The 21,736-nt window shown below is 43.4% G+C and overlaps 1 protein-coding gene across 8 annotated transcripts in view; it reads right to left on the reverse strand.

The window, feature by feature from the left end:
- CSGALNACT1 (chondroitin sulfate N-acetylgalactosaminyltransferase 1) overlaps nt 1–21,736 on the reverse strand; it is a 367,289-nt gene that overhangs the window by 29,760 nt on the left and 315,793 nt on the right. For all 8 annotated transcript variants that reach the window (XM_033226897.1, XM_033226942.1, XM_033226923.1 and 5 more), the window contains one exon: nt 8,338–8,439. In XM_033226897.1, coding sequence (XP_033082788.1) covers nt 8,338–8,439 — 102 coding nt within the window. The remainder of the gene's footprint in view (nt 1–8,337; nt 8,440–21,736) is intronic.

Raw genomic sequence — 21,736 nt, forward strand, 5'->3', positions numbered from 1 at the left:
TATTTGGAGTTAAGATGATTAAATACGTAGATTAATGTTTTCCATCAAATTTGAGAAACTTTTGGCCATTATTTCTTCAAATACTTTTATGCCCCCTTCTCTATCCCCTTCTTCACTCCCATTATTCATATGTTTGCATGCCTGATAGTATCCCATGAATCTCAGGTTTGCTCATTTTCTTCATTCTTTTTTCTGTTTCTTCGGAGACTGAGTCATTGCAATTGGCTTATCTTGAAGTTCGCCAATTATTTCTTTTGCTTCTTCAAACCTGCTGTTAAGCCTCCTCTTCCTTATTAATTTTTCATTTTTGCTATTGTACTTTTCAACACTAGGATTTCTATTTGGTCCTTTTAAATAGTTTCTACTTCCTTGTTGATATTCTCTACTTAGTATAACATGTTTTTCATATACTTCGGTTCTTTAAATGTGATTTCTTTTACTTTTGTGAACATACTTAATACAAACTGATTAAATATTTTTGTCTATTAAGTCAAACATCTGAGCTTCCACAAGGATAAGTTCTTTTTTTTTTTTTTTGAGACGGAGTCTCGCTCTGTTGCCCAGGCTGGAGTGCAATGGCCGGATCTCAGCTCACTGCAAGCTCCGCCTCCCGGGTTCACGCCATTCTCCTGCCTCAGCCTCCTGGGTAGCTGGGACTACAGGCGCCCGCCACCTCGCCCGGCTAGTTTTTTGTATTTTTTAGTAGAGACGGGGTTTCACTGTGTTAGCCAGGATGGTCTCGATCTCCTGACCTTGTGATCCACCCGTCTCGGCCTCCCAAAGTGCTGGGATTACAGGCTTGAGCCACCGCGCCCGGCCCACAAGGATAAGTTCTAAAGACCAATTTTTTATTTCTTGTGCATGAGCCTTAGTTTCTTCACATGTCTCATAATTTTTGCTAATAATTGAACATTTTAAAAAATGTATTATGGCAAGCCTAGAAATTAGAATCTCCTCCTTCCCCCAGGTTTGTTGTTGTTCGTTTAGTGATCTTTTCGAACTAATTCTGTAAAATCTCAGTTCTTTGTTGTGTGACCACTTAATGGTCAGCTAATGAGTGGACAACAATTTCCTGAAATGGCTGGAACCAGTAAGTCTCTCTGATTTTGCTGAGGTATTCTGTTTGCATATTGGGATACACTTTCAACACTCAGCCAGGCAGTCAATGACTTATTTATCCTTTACTTCTTGCTTCCACAGAGACTGAAGGTCAGCCACAAGTGGAAGCTTAGGACATACTTGGGTTTTAAGTAGGAGCATAGCCCTAGAGATGTACATGGTCCTTAGGTTTTCGGGAATGTGCTGGAGCTTTCCAAAGGCCCTATGAATATCTAATCTCCCAGACTTTCCTTTTAAGCTTTTTGATTAGTCTATTGCTTGCCCCAACTCTTAACCACTGTCTCAGGCAGCCACAAAGTTAAACACTTCCTATAATTGTTTTTAGACAAATGCTCTCCCTGAAGAAAATACTTTCTGCATTGGAAGAGCTCTGAGTCAGGTCACAAAAAGACAATCTTGTGAGCGGTGTCTTCCAAGGAACCTCCAGACAGTTCAAATAGTGACAACTCTCCGGCTATGATGCCTTAAAGCAAGCTTGTCCAACCCATGTGGCCCAGGACAGCTTTGAATGCAGCCCAACACAACTTCATAAACTTTCCTTAAACATTATGAGATTTTATTTTTAGCTCTTCAGGTATCATTAGTTTTAGTATATTTTATGTGTGGCCCAACACAATTCTTTCAATGTGGCCCAGAGAAGTCAAAAGATTGGACACCCCCGCTTTAAAGGATCTCCAACCCCATTTTGTTCCACCACTGGCTGCCAGGCTGTGGTGATCACTGTGCTTGTGGGCTGTTGGATTTCCAGGTTACCAGAGAGCTGGAGTTGGGGATGGGAATAGGGCAAGTTAAACCTCCACAAAGCTCCCTTGCACACCAAAATTCATCCATGTTTCTTGGATAAATGCTCTCCAGATTGTTGGAAACTTTGATTAATTTCTAGAGTTCTGAGAAAAGTGATTCCATTTTTTTCCAATTTTCTTACTGCTTCTGTGGAGAGGAGTATTTGCACAGGTCTTTACTCCATTTTCACTGCTCTGACTCTTCTTTTAAACAGTGCATTCGATTCCACTGCATGTACTAATCTCACGTCATTGTTTTTCACAATGTATCTTCCCCACATGTTTATCTGGAGAAATTCTAAACCTTCAGAAAAGCCATAAGAATAGTATAATAAGTACCCACACACCCTTGGCTAGATTCACTAAGTGTTAACATTTTGCCATATTTGCTTTTTCTCTCTCTCTGAAGCATTTAAGAGTTAGTTTCAGATATCAAGGCAACTTCACCTTTGAAGACATGTATCTCCCAAGAAGCAAGATACTTTTCTGGTTCATTAGAAAAATATAATAATCATACTCAGGAAATTAACATTTTTACAATAACATAATTTATATGGTGTATTCAAATCCCCAGTAAACAATCCAGAATGCAGGCACATCTCCATAAAGAGTTGGCACACCAAGCAGAATCATGCTTAGCTCAGCCTCTGGCAAATGCCAGGTGAGATGGTCAGAGGCCTGAGATACTGCTGTCATCTGCAAGGTGCAACTCCCTGCCCCTGTTTCCCAGGGTCTCAGACTAATTATCTGCTTGGGAGAGATCTACTGTGCAGCTTATTTCATTTTAGGAAATGAGATGGTTATCTAAAAATCCTTGTTTAAGAAAAAAAAATAAAAGCAAATCAACAATGCTTCTCAAATTTCTGAAAATGAACAAACAAAAATCCTGGAATAAACCATTTCCCCAGATAAAATCTTCCTGGAGGTATCTGCCAAATACTTTCAAAGAGGTGTGAAATGCTGTCACAGCCACTGGCAAGGTAGGTCCCTGATCATGACAACAACCCTCCCCTAGCATCACAGACACTCTCTGGCAGGGCGGTGCCTCATTTCCAGCATCTCAATCTCAGACGTGATTCCTCTGAAGGATGCTTTCGTGTCCTTGTGACTGGGCAAACATGAACTTACAATGTAGTAAATGTCAACTTACAATGTAGTAAATGCCAATTCATCTACCAGTTACATTAAAAAAAATTTTCCGGCCGGGCACCGTGGCTCACACCTGTAATCCCAGGACTTTGGGAGGCCAAGGTGGGTGGAAAACGAGGTCAAGAGATCGGGACCATCCTGGCCAACAAGGTGAAACCCTATCTCTATTAAAAATACAAAAACGGGCCAGGTGCGGTGGCTCAAGCCTGTAATCCCAGCACTTTGGGAGGCCGAGAGGGGTGGATCACGAGGTCAGGAGATCGAGACCATCCTGGCTAACCCGGTGAAACCCCGTGTCTACTAAAAAAGTATAAAAAAACTAGCCGGGGCCGGGCGCGGTGGCTCAAGCCTGTAATCCCAGCACTTTGGGAGGCCGAGACGGGTGGATCGCGAGGTCAGGAGATCGAGACCATCCTGGCTAACACGGCGAAACCCCGTCTCTACTAAAAAATAGAAAAAAAACTAGCCGGGCGAGTTGGCAGGCGCCTGTAGTCCCAGCTACTCGGGAGGCTGAGGCAGGAGAATGGCGTAAACCCGGGAGGCGGAGCTTGCAGTGAGCTGAGATCCGGCCACTGCACTCCAGCCTGGGCGACTGCGAGACTCCGTCTCAAAAAAAAAAAAAAAAAAAAAAAAAAAAAACTAGCCGGGCGACGTGGCGGGCGCTTGTAGTCCCAGTTACTCGGGAGGCTGAGGCAGGAGAATGGTGTAAACCCAGGAGGCGGAACTTGCAGTGAGCTGAGATCCGGCCACTACACTCCAGCCTGGGCGACACAGCGAGACTCCGTTTCAAAAAATAAATAAATAAAAAATAAAAAATAAAAATACAAAAACTAGCTGGGTGTGGTTGCACGCACCTATAGTCCCAGCTACTTGGGAGGCTGAGGTAGGAGAATCGCTTGAACCCAAGTGGCGGAGGTTGCAGTGAGCCGAGATTGTCCCACTGCAATCCAGCCTGGCAAAAGAGTGAGACTCCGTCTCAAAAAAACAAAACAACAACAACAAAAAATTTCCTATTACATAGCTCCAAGCAAGCATCTACCTAAAGCAGTATTTCTTACAATATGGTCCATGAACTACCCACATCCGCTTCACAACTGTGGAACCAGTTCAGCGATGGCTCCCAGGCTTCATCTCAGGCTCATTGATTCAGGATTTCTGAGCCTGGGTTCAAGAATCTGCATTTTGAAAAGCACCACAGGTTATTCCAAAGCATGTTTATATTGAAGAACCACTGAGCTAATCTGAGATTAACTGAAGCTTGGAAAAATCTATAGAATAAGAATCAGATATTGAGAACCGATTTGTACTTCTGTCTATGGTAGTAGCTTTTAAGCATTTTGACCATGATCCTTACAAAGGAATATATTACACGTCCTGATGCAGCACACACACACACTGAAATTAAACTTTCATGAAAGAATATCTATCCTTACTACTTGTGATTCACTCTGATATTTTCTATCCTATTCTACTTCACTTTTTAAAAACTGGACATAAGCCACAAAATCGATTTCACAACCCTCTAATAAATCACAAACTGGAGTTTGCAGAACACTGATCTATAGCAATCAACTGCAATGCAAAGCTCAATTGAGTGAGAATAAACCGAGGGAGAGAGAGTGTAAAATATTGCATACTGGTCACTAAACAAGATTTTTAAAAAGATATTAAAGCACATGCATTTAACTGGATTTAGAACAGCTTAATCACAATACTGATTTCCAAATAACATAAATTTCATTGAGTGTGACTATAAATCTTACTACTTTCAACTAACAACTATGGGTTTTAGGAGCGAGCATATTAGAGTGAAAATGTGGTGGTATGCTAACACTATGAGTCTGGAACTTAACACGAGGCTCCGATTCTGGCTCTCCCATACGGCAGAGACCATGGCCTGAGTAACATCCTCATTAAGCCTCAGTTTCTTCATCTATGAAGTAGGGCCCACAACAGTGTCTATCTCATCAGGTAACGAATATTAAATACTATAATTTATGCAAGTTATATTATTCAGAAATAAGACCCCTCTGAATAAAAGTTTTATTACCTTAAAAATAATTTAAAAATGTTTAAATAAAATTTCGTGTATAAGCTTATATATAGATTACTATGGGAGGCTGGGTGTAGAGGATCACACCCGTAATCCCAAAATTTTGGGAGGATGAGGCAAGAGGATTGATTGCTCAAGGTCAGGGGTTTGAGACCAGCCTGGGCAACACAGGGAGACAGTGTCTCTACAAAAAATATATATAAAAATAAGCCAGGCATGGTGGCACATGCTTGTAGTCCCAGCTACTAAAGAGAGTAAGTTGGGAAGACCACGTGAGCTCAGGAGTTGGAGGCTTTAATGAGGTATGATCACACCACTGCACTCTTGTCTGAGTGACAGAGTGAGACCTTGCCTCAAAAAGAAACAAAATATATTACTATGTGCACAAATATACTATATACCTGGCATTATTTTTCTCTTGATGAACAAACCTTGAACATTTTCTCTGTATGGTGTTGTGCTAAGTGCTGGAATTAAGGAGTCACGAGACATAGTACTACTTATTCAGCAGCTTATAATCTAGTTGCAAAGTTAGGACAACAGGAAGAAATGTAAATCATTAAATTTACACCAAGTGCCAGATATAAGAGGTGTAGAAAGTGAGTACAGTTGGAATTCAGAGCGTAAAGGACTGGGAGTCAGAAAGAGCTCCAGAGATGGGAACTTAGGTGGGGAGTGATGGGGGTTGAGGTTTGAGTTAACAAAAAGGAGGGTAGAAGGAACCCCCAAAACAGGAGAATAATGGGAGCGAAGACAAACATCAAATTCTGCTCCCAGTTTGACTGGGGAGCAGTAAGTCGTAAAGACAGGATTAAAAGCAACAGCCTGTCTGGGGACGAGGCTAAGGCAGTAGGAGAGGTAGGAAGATTGATCTGGAAGGTGGAGTGTGGTATGGTAGAGTGAAGTCAACTCAGGCTGGCTGCAGAGGTCTGGGCATTCCTAGGAGAGGTGGCCTGACCAGCAACACCCTAAGAGAAGGCAGGACATGGCCCAAAGCATCAGTGACATCGACACTACAGATATCACTGGTTAATAGAATGAGGATATCAACACCAAAAAATTATTTATTTTATTCCCTATGCAACTAGTCAACTAGGTATAGGTATATACATATACAACTATATACATATACCAGGTATAGGCCTATACATACACAACTTAAGAAGTTCAGGTTAATTTAGCCAAGTTTACGTAGCGTTACTTTAAACACCAACCAACCTGGTCTCTAGCATGAAGCGAACTGGATAGATTGATGACTAGATGTTTGCCAAAGCTGGAGGCAAACCATCTCTACCACTCGAATGATTTTACTTTTCTTACTCAGATTCTATGCATTCTCTGCTCACCAAGCCACCTTCTGGTTGAGAATTCAGCTTGCCAGGTAATTTGATATGGAGAAAAATGTATCGATGAAAGTATGACCTTAAGCATTCCAGTCACTACAAGGGGTCCAAACTGTCCTTCTACTTACCCATGGGACTCATGTAAATTTGGTTACCTGTAACCCTCAGCAAACGTCTGGTCACTCTTTGATGTGCTGGAAATCTGCCATACCCAGTAGGAAGGAGGCTGTCAAGCCTAGCTGCACTTCAGAGTCACCTGGGGAGCTGCTTAAACTCTCTCGGGATGGGGCAGCCAGCTGGCTGCAGTTGAGGGAGCAGCCCCCAGGTGGACTACCACCTTGTGGTACAATTGTTCTCAATTGTGGCTTCACATTAGAATCATCCGGGAAACTTTAAAGAACCTATGTCTAGGACTTACACTGACAGAGATGTTAAAACCTACCCACAGGGCAGGGGACATGAATTTACATCATTCACGTTCTTCGTTTCTAAGAACATTGTAATGCACTGGAGTCAAGGAATTTCTATTTCACTTGCGCTCAGAATATTCAATTATTTTATTCTATTTGATCTTAGACACAGGCATAGCTTTAAGTTGTTGCTGGTTTTAAACTCAACTCACTATTGCTTTAGAGCAGGGATAGACACAACTTGTCTGTAAACAGGCAGACAGTGAACAGTTTAGGCTTTGTGAGTCACACAGCCTTTGTGATGACTACTCAGCTGCACAGCTGTAGACAAAGGCAGATACAAATAATATGTAAACAAATGGGCATGCCTGCATTCCAATAAAACTTTACTTACAAAGACAGGTGCAAGACAAAATTTGGCCAGTGAGCTGTAGTTTGCTGATCTCCTGCTTAAGAATGCTTGAACAATTATAACTAGCATTCAGATCTTGGGCCCATTAATACAAAACTAGTAACAAAGCATGAAAAGTACACTCAGTCTTAGAATCTTATCCTTCGACTATCATCCTATTACCATTTTCCAGAAACTCAAAACAGAGGGTAGTGTTTATATCTCAATCATATGGATCTACTCAGACTATTTCTGCCCCTGCATACCACTGGCCATAGTCAAAGCTTCACTGGCTTAGAAACCACCCACCCTGATGACTTAAATCGCCCCCCTGTAAACCTCCAGGGCAAACTACAGGCCAGTGTGCAGTGCCATTCCGGCTTCCTTACTGGCAGAAGATGCCATGGGGATTACTTACTCATTTATTTTTATAGGGGAAAAAATCCATCTCTGCTGCTTTTGAATACATTTATTCCCCATGCAACTGATGAACTAGGTATAAATGTACAACTGAAGGTCTCAAGCTTTCGGTTAAATAATTTGTATTCGACTAAGTAAGTTTGATCAAGGATCCTGCCTTGGCCACCATTTCTGGTTTCCCCTGAATGTCTCAAAATACTTAACGAATGAAAGCCCAAAGGGTGAGACTGTTTGCTAAGTGGATGAGATCTGAGCGTAGACTTCACTCTCAGCCTCTGAAGCTATGGCTGAGATGGAGTTCACTGAACAGCTGTGCTCTCCCTAATTCCTACTCTGTAACATAAAGAAGTCCCCGCATCTATGGTGCTAAAAGTGACAACATCCGGTTACGTGGAAGCTCAAGAAGCCCACGCTCCCCTCACCCTTGATGTCTGCAGTTTATCTCCAACGACAAAGTCATCACCCACGCACACTGAAAGCCAGTGTCAGACAGGGTAGTCTCCTGGGGAACAGGAGTGCAGACTTTTCCCTGCACACAGCCAGTAATCAATCCATCCCAGTTCACCCATAGTGTAAAGGAAAAGAAAACTAAGCAGAAGTTTCAGCCTTGGATGTGTGCTCCTGAGCTCAGTTACCAGGACTCCTTAGGACGGCTCCGTATTGTACTCACTTGGAAGTGTTTTCAAGTATTCCTTTGACTTCATTTATTTCTTCTTTCCCAAAGTAAACAACAGTGAGATGGACTCTCCCATCCTGCTCAATGCACATCTCCCTGGAAAACAAAACACATGCATGTCTGGTGCCTGTTTTCACATTGACAGGCACAGCACAAACAAATACCTTTTCGTCAAGTGCAAAAAGGTCTTGAAGGAAACTAGGTAAACTTCAAGAAGAGCAGAGATGGGAATCTAGGACCTTTCTGGCTATTCCGTAAGGAAAAAGACCAAAAGGGAGAGGTAAGAAAGATGAGAATTCCACATGGAAGAAATAGGGAAGATGATACTGACCCAGGCAAGACACATGCAGGGCTCACTGCGGCCACAGGCTTGGTTCTGAGAATTCTGTCTCTTTCTGGAGGAAGAAAGAGCTACCTCAGCAACCCAGAGCAAGGGCAGAGGTTTAAAAGCAGACAAAGGATAGGAAACAGAGGCCTAGGATGTAACCACATGTTTCAAAACCAGGAGCTCCCACTTAGCCACAGTCCCCGCAGACTCAATCATCACCAACCAACAATGAAATCCTGTATATACAAAAGATCCCCTTCACAAACTTCCCAGACAACACCTTAACTTCCTCTGCCAGGATAGAATAAAGGCACACATACAAGGACAAGTGCCAGAAAAACTGCTTGAAATTTGTGCATGCAGTGGGAAAAATCCATCCTAGAATCCGGAGAGGGTCGCCCGCTAAGTATGAAGAATCAGCATTCTCATTTTTCTAATAACATCTTTGCTGTCTCCCTCTCCGGTATTTTTAAATCCATTCAAAGCACTTCCTGTTTTTAAGCAGTAAGACAGATGCATTGGACCTTTACTCTCTGTGACTAGGTGACGCATCTTAAAAAAGGCAAAGTAGGCCGGGCGCGGTGGCTCATGCCTGTAATCCCAGCACTTTGGGAGGCTGAGGCGGGCAGATCACGAGGTCAGGAGATCGAGACTATCCTGGCTAACACGGTGAAACCCCGTCTCTACTAAAAATCCAAAAAGTTAGTCAGGTGAGGTGGCGGGCACCTGTAGTCCCAGCTACTCGGGAGGCTGAGGCAGGAGAATGGCGTGAACCCGGGAGGCGGAGCTTGCAGTGAGCGGAGATCCGGCCACTGCACTCCAGCCTGGGCGACAGAGCGAGACTCCGTCTCAAAAAAAAAAAAAAAAAAAGAAAGAAATGAGTAAGACATGTCTGCTCTTGAGTTCTCCGTGTACTGTGTAAAACGAACACTCTCTATAATCACTCTCTATAATAAAACAAACAAGCGCTTTAGAAGAATATGAGTCTCGTACTATGAAAAACCATGGCTGGCTGGCTGAACGATCTTTGTTTTGCTCTAAACAATTCTCAGTAGACTCCATCCACTGGAAAGGTGTGTGTGAGAAAGAGTGTGTACATGAGTGACTATGTCCATATGTTTTTGGTTTGTAGGCAAAAGTTTAAAAAGTAAAGTAGGCCAGGCGTGGTGGCTCACATCTGTAATCCCAGCACTTTGAGAGGCCAAGGCAGGAGGATCACTTGAGATCAGGAGTTAAAGACCACCCTGGTCAACATGGTGAGACCCTGTATCTATTAAAAATACAAAAATCAGTCAGGCATGGTGGTGCAGGCCTGTAATACCAACTACTTGGGAGGTTGAGGCAGGAGAATCACTCAAACCTGGGAGTCAGAGGTTGCAGTGAGCTGAGATGGTGCCAGTGCACTCTGGCCTGGGCAAAAGAGTAAGACTCCATCTCAAAAATAGTAACTAACTAACTAACTAACTAACTAAATAAATAAATAAATAAAATGCATGAGAATGGAGGAGAATTGTATTCGTTGTGTATTCAAACTCCTGGCTTTGCACTGTTATTCATACCCGGACACATGGTACCTGGCTCCTTCGGGCAGACTTACATGCTTCTGATAGCACTTCTCTATAAACACCTTGGTAACACTGTCTATGGAGACTTTGCCATGAATCTCAGGAAACTCCAACCTCCTAAGATCCCTCTGGGAAGCTCATCATTTTCCCATTGTCTCTGTGTTTGAGCTCCCCATTCCCACTGGGTCATTCTTCTGCCTGAACCTGGAAGCCTGAAAATTCTTTGATTGATTGATTGACTGAGACAGGGTCCCACTCTGACACCCAGGCACTGGTGCCATCTTGGCTCATCACAACCTTAACCTCCCAGGTTCAAGTGATCCTCCCACCCTAGCCTCCTGAGTACCTGGGACCACAAGTGTGCGCCACCATGCCCACCTAATTTTTGTATTTTCAGTGGAGACAGGGTTTCACCATGTTGGCCAGGCTGGTCTCGAACTCCTGACCTCAGGTGATCCACTCGCCTTGGCCTCCCAAAGTGCTGGAATTAAAGGTGTGAGCCGCCATGCTCGGCCTTAATATTCTGCTTCTAGTCCAGAAAAGTTCTTCTTAGGATGTTTTTTCTTAAAACAAACAAAAAAATAAACCCATAAAGCAGTTTTTCCCCTAGATATTGTAACAAGAGGGTACGGAGAGTACAGAGGCTAATTAAGATATATTTCTTATCACAAAACATATATCACAGTCACTTAGACACCTATATTTCTGTTTCCCAAGAGGCCAAAAGCCCTTCATGGTCTTTGAGTTCTGTTATTGATCTGCATGCCTGCCCTGTGGAGGGAGGTACGTGGCCATTGTTCACAGTCTTAGCGTACAGGTGAGGGAAGGAGTTCCAGTGACCTGACCAAGCTATGGAGGCAGGCAGGCATGAAACCCAGGTTTCCTAAGCACCTGCCTGGCAGTCATCTCCCCAGGTCACCTGGACCGCCTGAGGGATGCGCCTGTTAAGTCTGACAGCTTTGGACTCACTGTCTAGGACCCCACTACAAAGCTGGGGGGCTGGTATGGCCAGGTGGAAGGGAAAGCTACGAGAAAACTCCAAATGTAAATGGGCTGTGGGGAAGGACTGTTCAACCTGAGTTTCTGATGGGAACCAGCCAGATAGAATGGGCAGGTCTGATGGACTGGTGACAGGCTGATCTGAGGCCTGATTTGAGGAAGGGTTGTACCCTTAGTGTGATAACTCATCCTAAGGGAGCCTTTTTCAACCTCTGCACTGCTAACAGTTTAGACCCGCTAATGCTTTATTGTGGGAGGCGCCATGATGTGTACCGTAGGACGTGTGGCAGCACCCCTGTCCTCCAGCAACTGGATGCCAGGAGCACCCACCTATCCCATATGTGACAACCAAACAAGTCTCCAGACCTTGCCAGATGTCCCAGAGCAGGGGGAGGTGGGTGTACAAAATCACCTTGGTTCTCAATCACTGTCTTGAGGGAAAAACAGGCTCGGTAAAAACAACTGACTTGTCAGAGGGGCAGTGTGCTTGTCAAAGTGATGCACACCCCTGGGGTAGGTCCTGTTCTCCAGTCAGCTCTTGTGGACTCACCTGTGAGTTCTAGAGAGACAAAGCTACGAAAACCATGGGAAGGCTTCCTTCACAGCAAACAAAACTTGAGGGTACTGGGAGCTCAAGCCAGGGCTTTTGGGGAATGTAATGGTGTTACTGTGATAGAGATGGTGGTGGGTATGGTAGCAGCAGAAGCCCCATGCCATCACAGAGTGATAGCTCCTCTGGCTGTTGTCAGAAGCATGGGTGTGCTTCATACAACTGATGCTTGTGCAGCCAGTGGAGGTTGAACTTAACATCCGCACATGTATGAGTTACCACTGAGGATACCTAGAAAGACTGAGAGAGCCAGAGAAGGTTGGAAATCTTGCCAGCGTAGGTAAGAGAAAGAGAGGAGAAAACTTGTGTTTCTTGCAGTTAAGGATACCTATCTTTATACCTCATAATTACACGGTCTAAGGAATCATGGATTCAATAACAAACACTTACTGGGCACCTTTGTGTGCAATGAATTATCCTAACTGAAGGAAGAGTTACAAAGGATGACCATATATGGTTTTGTAGTGGAACCAATCATCCAGGTTTTCCTGAAATTTTCTAGATTTTAGCAATGAAAATCCTGTATCCTAGAAAACTTCTCAGTCCCAAGCCAGTTGGGACAACTGGTCACCCTCCCTACTGCAGGAACTTTATAGATTTTTTTGGAAGCAACAGACAAGTAAAGAACTATAATATAATGCAGGATGCAATAACCACGGTAACAGATGTAAAATGAGCTAAAAGGCTGACAGGAGAGTATGGTTATTTCCACTGGGTGCCAGGAAAAGGGGGCCTGAGGAGGAGGGGGATTCAGGCTGAGCCTTGACAGGTGAGTAGCCACCACGCACATGAACAAGGGCAGAGGCAAGGCTTTGACAGCTGAGAAAGGCATAGATGCAAGGAAATCACCTCACTACTCTTTCCTAAGTCAATTTTCTACTCAAATGTTCAGGTATGTGATGAACATCTATTTAGGCTTTAAGCAGTGTCCCATGCAAATGAAATGACATTTAAGAGACCTGATGTTCCCACTGTAGTCTTCCATGGTTACAAGAAGAAATTCCTTGGCACAAAGAAATTGGAAATGAAGAGAGTTAGTCGGGCTAACTAAAATCTGGCTTTAAAATCAGCATTCTTCCTTTGGTTTAGAGGGTCATCTCCCCTCTCCTGTGTCAAGATAAATTTATTGATATATAATTATTCTATTCCATCATTTGAGTAGTCTGATCAGTGTTAAGAAATGAGTAAATTTTGACTCTCAATCAAGCAATTTGGACCTATTTTCCTAACTGTCCATTTCAAAACAGAAAATGAGATCATTTGCCATTTGGTCATTTTTTACTCTTGGCTAGATAGATGTTCCTACATAACCCCTGGCTCAAGTGAAATAAAAACCAATTTCTATTAAGTCCCCAAAGAGAAACCTTTATCCAAATACAATGAATGATATAGATTAGTATCTCTCAAACACATTTGCCATCCAGCTTTCTTGGTGCAGCTCTGGTGTACAAAGAGTGAAATGGCCTATGGGAGAGGTAGAGGGGCTTGGGGAAGGCAGGAGGATTAGACTATGCAAAATATATCATTTTCCTGTTGGGGAACACAAAGAAACTAGGAATCTCTATCATGATCCTACATTTGATGACCTGAGGCCTTTCTGTCGCATAAACCAGCCTAGCTTTAACGTGCCAGGCTCATTTCAATTTCCAAGATTCTATACTTATTGCTTTAAAATAATTTTCCTGAGATTTTCAGAACCATCTTAATGGTTCTAGGCCAAAAAAATGAATAAAAGAGAACTGCTCAAGAAAATTCAAGTACAAGATTTCCTTGATACTATATTAAAATATCATAAATGTTAGAAAGAGAACATTAAGACAAAAATTACCAGTCAAGTCTGAGGAGGAATATAGCAACATGAAAAAGGGTTCTCAGTCCAGCTGGAAGCAGTCAAAATAAAAAATCAAGTAAACTTGGAATTGAGAAAGGTTTTTTTTAAAGCAATGTGAAGAATATTTTCCATAAAAATTCTGCCTTTTTCCCCTCAGAGAGGCTTAGAGATAAAGACCAAAGAAAATCTATAGTTTTGTTATTATGAGGTTCTTCCTGCTATCACAAGCAAAATAAACAATGAAGTAACCAGCTGGCTTAAAATCTAGAATACGGAAGGTAAGAGAAACAAAGCAGCCAAAAACCAAATTTGAGAATAGTTTCAACAGCAAAATGGGGTGGAAGACGAAAGAAGAAAGAGGGGGAGGAGGGGGAGGAAGGGGAGGACCAAGAGGAGAGGGAAGAGGGGGAGGAAGGGGAGGAGGGGGAGAAAGGGGAGGAGGGGGGGAAAGGGGAGGAAGAGGAGGAAGGGGGAGGGGGAGGAGGGGGAAGAGGAGGGGGAGGAGGAGGGGGAAGAGGAGGGGGAGGAGGGGGGAGGAGGGGGAAGAGGAGCAGAAGAGGAGTGAAAAGGGGAGGAAGGGGGAGGGGGAAGAAAAGGGGTGGGAGGAAGAGGGGAGGGGGAAGAAGAGGGGTGGGAGGAAGAGGGGAGGGGGAAGAAGAGGGGTGGGAGGAAGAGGGGAGGGGGAAGAAGAGGGGAGGAGGAGGAAGAGGGGAGGAGAGGAGAGGGAGGGGGAGAAGGAGGAAAAGGAGAAGAGGAAGATGAAGTAGGTTTAAGCCAATATGCCACTGGACAAAAAGGAAACAGAAAAACAGCAGGAGTTACATTTAAACCAAGCTTTCCCTGGTGAGCTCCCTCTGTTCCCAGCCACAGGCAGAGTCTGCAGAGACCCAAGAGAGGCGGAGGGGAGGGGCATCAAGGGGTGAAGAAACTGCACATGAAGCCTGTGAGGGTCCCACATTAGCCAGGACAATGACGGCAGGAGAGAAGAAGCCTGCCACAGTTCCAGGCATCTGATTTCCATAAACAAAAATGAAGTCATTTGCAGGTACCGTGTCTTACACCTGCAATCCCAAAACTTTGGGAGGCTGAGGCACGCTGTAAAGTGATCTTTACAGAAGATCACTTGAGGTCAGGAGTTTGAAGCCAGCCTGGGTAACAAAGCAAGACTTTGTCTCTATGAAAAATCCGGATGGATGTGGTGGCATGCATCTGTAGTCCCAGCTACTCAGGAGTCTGAGGTGGGAGGATCACTGGAGGCCAGGAGTTTGAGGCTGCAGTGAGCCATGATCACACAACTACACACCAGCTTGGGCTACTGAGCTTTTTTAGAGACCCTGTCTCCAAAAAACCACAAAAACAAAATGGACTCACACAGCACACACATAGCCCCACAGCACCAAGAACAGAGTAGTCTATATTGCTACTGAGGGGTGCAGTGGGACTTTTATTCTCACTGAGAGACGACAATACTCAAGCTTTAGTGTCAAGTTTTAGCATCATGATTTCTTGTAAATCCGAGGAGTATCATTTATTTGGTGGTTCAGTGCCTCTTAAATGAAGGCCCTGGGTGCTAGGAGAAAGCTCATCTCACCCAGTGGATGACAGACTTCTCTTCACTAAATATGAACAGCTGGAGGACTCTGGCCTTTATTTTACCCCTTTCTCCTTGCCTTTTGGGACATTCTGAAACCTAGTGTTTTTGACAAGTTTTAACTTTCTATTAGTCCCAATTTTTAGGTGGACCTGTCCCTCTTCCCATATTATTATTGAGTCCTTGTTCATTGAACTTGATAAAAATTGTTTTATTAAACTTGTGTTTTTTAAACACAAAAAATTTTTGAGAGTATTTGAGATGACTATAATGACAAGAAACAATAATGACAATAAATAACTTAGTCCACACACTCTGCACACCAAGAAATCGATTTCGTCCCCAGGGACCACCCCAAGCACTGTTCTAGAGCACAAAGATGTGGCATTTGCTTCCTTGCAGATTATACCCGTGCCTGGCCAGCACTCCGGGTGAGCCATTTTCTGCATACCTAGCCTTCCCCAGAATCACTTTGTGCCTCGTGACCAAGGCTGTTCCTTCTTGGGAATTCCAGGTTCCACATCTCTTCCTTCTGTCCAAGAAGACGTATTTATTATAAGTTTAAGTCATGCAAGTCTTTTCTAGGTGAGCAATTAACAAATTGATGCTGACGTGGAATAACCTACTACTGGTAATAATCTGCATAGAACTGCAAGGGGCTGGGGACCATCTGGACCAAGACTTTGCTTTTAGAGAAGATACTAAAGCTGAGATATATGAAGCAACACGTAAAAGATTCCTCAACCAACTGTATGAGAGCAAAGGGTGCTGATATTTTAAAGGTGATGCATGGGAAGGACAATGCTTTAAATACATTAATCTCAAACAGCAATCACTGCAAACTGTGTGCCAAAAATAGTTGAAAATGGCAACAATTTTGCCACCAATAAATGACCAATGAGGGAGACATAATCTTCTGCTGTGAACTTCAACAGACTGGAGGCCAAGGAAAGAAATGGAAGGTTCTACATTAGCTCCCTGTGGCTTCTGGCCCCACTGGCCACCTCCAGAAGGGAAGCTAGTTGGTGAGAAAACAGAGGAGACACAGGTCCAGGTTTGAGAAGACAACCTGTGGGACCTCGGGAAGACACAGGAGACCTTGGCTTCCACCTAGGACCTTGGCACCAACAGCAGGAAGAGCCACAGCCGGCCATTTTGGTCTTTCTACAAATTGTAATGAAAGTGGAGAGGGAAGGTAGTTGCATCCCAATTACTTGCGAACTAAGCTTGTGAACTAACCCCTGCAAATAAAAAAAAAAAAAAAAAAAAAGGAGCGGGGAAGGGGAGATGTGACGTAAGCAAAGGAAAAAGCTAATCACATGTAGTCAAGATACTTTATCAGAACAGTTAGAGGAGAAGGGATTAGAAATACTGAGAGCAGACAACATATATGCATCTCCCCCACAATCCACAGAACCGTTAGAAACAGAGCCAAAACTTTCCTTTTTCCTCTTTTTGACGGTAGGCGTGGAAAGAGCTGTTGAAGACGAGCAAGTCAGCTGGAGACGTGAATAAGTGGTGCTGACTCTTTGTGATGTCCCAGGCCTCAGCCCTTACATAAAGGCATGCTGAGAGCCAAATATGATACATCTACCCTTTGGGAAAACAATTAATTCCCCCTACACCAGGTGAGCCTGGCAAAACTCACACATCCATCCCAGGGCTCAGAGGAGCCAGAAGAACAGGGAACTTCAACAAAGGCAGTACAAAGCCCCTGGAGGTTCTCCCTCTCCTACACCCAGCTTTTATACTACAAATAAAGTGAACAGAGAAATACCCTGTCCTCAAAATATGCACAATTCTCAGTCAAGATGAAGAGAGAGCCAAGGAGAATCCACCCATCCTATGTTCGAGCAAACAGAAGGCTGGGTAGTCCCCTGCACATGATGAGAAAAGATAAAAAAGAAATCATAGCAACCACATCCCAAGAATCAGAACAAAACTAAAAGAAAAAGTTAAGACACAGCATGCAAAGCAAAAGAAAAAAATGAGTCTGAAAGAAAATGTAAGTCAAACAGAAGAAAATTTCTTAGAAATGTTTCACTTTATTGATAAAAATATGAATTTAATTTTTAAAAAGTCCAATGAGAAAACAATAAAAACCACAGAATAACGTCAGCAGGCACACTGTGTGCTGAGAAAATAAATCAACAGCCAAAATGCACAGAAGTAATACGTTAGAAACAGCAAGGTACATAATAGGTATGTCAGAAAATCAAATTACTGACACAATAAAGGTTTAAGTGAAAGCAGATAAAAGACAAAGGCACGAAAAAAAACAGAGATGCTAATAAATGCAGAAGACGTGTAAAATATATAATTGTGTCTATGAAACAGAGAATCCAATAAATGAAGCAAACAGAAGAACTCAAAGCATCCAAAAATTTTCCTGAAAGAACCCACAAAGCAAAAAAGGAAACTGTACTACAGGAAAGTCAGTTAAAGAACGACAGACATTGGCCAGGCGTGGTGGCTCACACTTATAATCTCAGCATTTTGGGAGGCCGAGGTGGGCAGATCCCCTGAGATCAGGAGTTCAAGACCAGCCTGGCGAACATGGGGAAACCGTATCTCTACTAAAAGTACCAAAAGCAGCTGGGCATGGTGGCAAGCACCTGTAGTCCCAGCTACTCGGGAGATTAAGGCATGAGAAGTGCTTGAACCTAGGAGGCAGAGGTTGCAGTCAGCCAAGACTGTGCCACTGCACTCCTGTCTGGGTGACAGAGTGAGACTCCTCCATCAAGGAAAGAAGGAAGGAAAGCAAGGGGGAAGGGGGAAGAGATGGGGGGAGTGGGGGAAGGGGAGGGGAGGGGAGGGGAGGGGAGGGAAGGGAAGGGAAAGGAAGGGAAGGGAAAGGAAAGGAAAGGAAAGGAAAGGACAAGACAGGACAATGGACGCTGAGGTGAGACACACCCTGAATAAGTGAAAGTAATTAAAGACTAATTAAGGAATTCTTCAGGCATTCTGGCAAAAGCCATTTACAAGAGAGACAAAATAATGTGGTCTTACACTTCACCTGATCATTCAACGCCAGAATATCTACAAAGTCCTGAGGAAGGAAAGTGTATCCCATGAATTTTAAGCCCAGCTAAGCTATCTGTACACGATAATGACAACAAGTAGATACTCCATTCTCAAACACTTCTGACTTTTCTTGAAAACCTTTCTTGACCATACAATACAGCCAGCTAAAAACTCAGGAATGGAAAATTATTGGAAGAGGACTGCTGATGAGTACACGAAATCCACTTAAATCCAGAACTAGAACTGTAGAAACTGTAGTTATAAAGCAGAATGTAAAGGCTGTAACCCTATCAAGGTCAAAGTAATAGATTGCAGCCGGGCACGGCAGCTCATGCCTGTAATCCCAGCACTTTGGGAGGCCGAGGTGAGCAGATCACTTGAGGTCAGGAGTTTGAGATCAGCCTGACCAACATGATGAAACCCAGTCTCTACTAAAAATACAAAAATTGGCCAGATGTGGTGGTGCACATCTGTAATTCCAGCTACTCAGGAGGCTGAGGCAGGAGAATCGCTTGAACCTGGGAGGCGGAGGCTGTGGTGAGCCAAGGCTGTGCCACTGCACTGCAGGCTGGGTGACTGTGAGACTCTGTCTCAAAATAAATAAATAAATGATTGCTAACAAAAATCAGAAGATGAGACACAGAAGGCAGAAAGTATAGCTGTGCTGATTTCCTTTTGTACTGCAATTTTCAATCAAGTTACAAAATGGAGTAAAAAAATGATAATTCCAACATTTTTCGTTTTGCAAAAATCACTTTTTAACTTCAGCGGAATCTCTTGGGAACTAAAGTCTCTCACAGTGAAGAGACATTTTCTTAAAGTTCAGCAAATCCTTTATCGTACTTCCAGTTTTCTTCTATAAATTTAAGCAAGATACATTTTAAGTCTATAAGTAGAAACAGAATGTATAGTATATCTCATGTTGCACTGACTTATTCCCAGCTGGCAAGCAATTCTTCTATCTGCAGCTATGCAAAGAAAATTGCCCAGAATGATGTTCAACTAATGTTAATAATGGTTAATTCTCGGAGGTGAGACCTGGAGTGACTTTTTAAATAATGTATTCCTTGTGCTGTTCTACACTGCTTAAACATCTTATAATAGCCAAGTATCACCTTTTACAAACTAAAAAGTCATGTTTAAATTATAAAAGCCAAAAATAATCTTTCACTGAATCTTTAAACAAAATATAAAACATATGGTAGCTATATAAATATTTAGAAAACAGAGAAAAAAAAAAAAGAAACACAGATTGCTTCCATTGTCATCTTCAGTGTCAACCGCAGTTCACAGTCTCCAGTCTGGGGACGGAAAGGACTTTATAAAGACAACATCCAAAATTTTTTTTTTTTTTTTTTTTTTTTTTGAGACGGAGTCTCGCTCTGCCGCCCAGGCTGGAGTGCAGTGGCCGGGTCTCAGCTCACTGCAAGCTCCGCCTCCCGGTTTACGCCATTCTCCTGCCTCAGCCTCCCAAGCAGCTGGGACTACAGGCGCCCGCCACCTCGCCCGGCTAGTTTTTTGTATTTTTTTTAGTAGAGACGGGGTTTCACCATGTTAGCCAGGATGGTCTCGATCTCCTGACCTCGTGATCCGCCCGTCTCGGCCTCCCAAAGTGCTGGGATTACAGGCTTGAGCCACCGCGCCCGGCCAACATCCAAAATTTTTTAAGTAGCCGTTTATATTTTCTCCCAGTAATTTTATGGTCATGTTCATTGCATTTAAATATTTAATTGAATGGAATTTACTTTGCTTTTTGGTGTGAAGCAAGAATCACATTTTTTTCTGCTATGTTTGGCTAGTTGTCCTGACACCATGCCCTGAATAACCTCTTCTTTGGGTTTGAAATGCCATCTTTAATAAGGTCTCATGAAGAATTACATACCCACAGATATTTACCCTCTCACATCCCGCTGTTTCAGAGACCTCAACACACTCAGAAATGCCGTGTGAAGTAAACTCCCTACTCAGCCTCCTGCTCCAGTGTCAGCTGTCCTGGGCAGCTTCTCTTTGTGTCCCATTGTCCCCTGTCTGTATCTCTGCCACAGCATCTGGCTCTGTATTTGCAGCTTCTGCTACTCATGAAAGTAGGCACCGTGTCTTGAATTCATCTTCCAATCCCTCGCATCTGGGTAGCGTGTCTAGCACATGCAAAAGGCTCTCAAAACATCCTCTCCAGGTCACAAGTTTTCCTCCACCCATCCCTTCCTACCTACACGAGCAAGGGACATCCAAATAGTAAAAGTCCATGGGGTGAGCTGAGACGACTTGACTCAAGGCAAACTGCCCCAGGATTTTTGTGTTCTTTTAAAACATACACTGGAATCACGTTTCATTTCACCCACTCCATTTTGGAGGCTTGTAAGCTACTCATTTGACTCTTCTCAACCACACTTCCCCTCCTGTTTTTTTTTCCTATTGTTAATTGCTTAAAATTCTCATGACACTAAGGAAATAGCTGTTTATATATGCCCAAGAGAATCCCGCTATTTCAGGCCCCAGGAGTCCTACAGGGAGGACTTGTCCTTTCACCGAGCAGTTACTTCCCTAGTGTAAGCACCACCTCGGCAAGCCTAACATGTCCAAGGACTCAGACAATCAAAGCTCAGGACCCTGAACTCAGTAAGACACAGGCAGCTTCTTCGCCAAAGGGACTTGCTACAACCTAGTCCTAGAAATGGGCATTCTAGCTGCTGACAGTAATGATTTCACTTAATGCCTAATGCAAACCACATTCAGGTTCCACAACCGCATTCAGAACGTTGCAGGTTCAGTCATTCTAGAGATGTAATGTTTAATCAACCAGTGGCACTGTGCCATTCCAAAGGGAAGGCCTACAGAGAAAGAGAGCAAAAACACTAAAAGAAGGTCGAAAGAAGCCAAAACTATAAAAACACTCACTTCAGGACTGGAGCCAGAGGAACACTGCAAACAATTCTGTGATCATGCACAAAGGAGTATTCCACAAACTGGGAAAAGCTCAATCAAAGAGCCCATCCTACTTTGGATTACATCACGGCTAAAGGCAGGTTCCAGCTAATAAAAAAAGGTCACAAACTAAGGAAAACGAAAAAGCTAAGGGAATTGAGAACTGCTATACCTTGGAAAGAAAAGACCAGGGGAACTGTGATGACCACCTTCAAAAATACTTGAAAGCTAATGGTGTTTAAGAAGAAATAGACTTGGTCAATCCTCCAGAGGCTAGAACTAGACCCATCAGGCAGAAGAGACATGGAAGCTGACTTCAGATACAAACAACAAAGAACTTTACATCCAGAGATGGTCAACAAAGCAGCAGCTTGACTAGCAATGTAGGCAGCTTCCTGGTGCACACACACATTGCCTAGAGAACCCCATGTCAGAGACAGAGTCTGAATTAAGGGAAGATTAGAACAGATGACCTCAGAGGTCTCTTCCAAGACTATTTGATTCTGATCTTCAAAAAACT

This window comes from Trachypithecus francoisi, unplaced genomic scaffold (assembly GCF_009764315.1).
Source record: "Trachypithecus francoisi isolate TF-2019V2 unplaced genomic scaffold, Tfra_2.0 Contig01440, whole genome shotgun sequence".
Lineage (NCBI taxonomy): Eukaryota > Metazoa > Chordata > Mammalia > Primates > Cercopithecidae > Trachypithecus > Trachypithecus francoisi.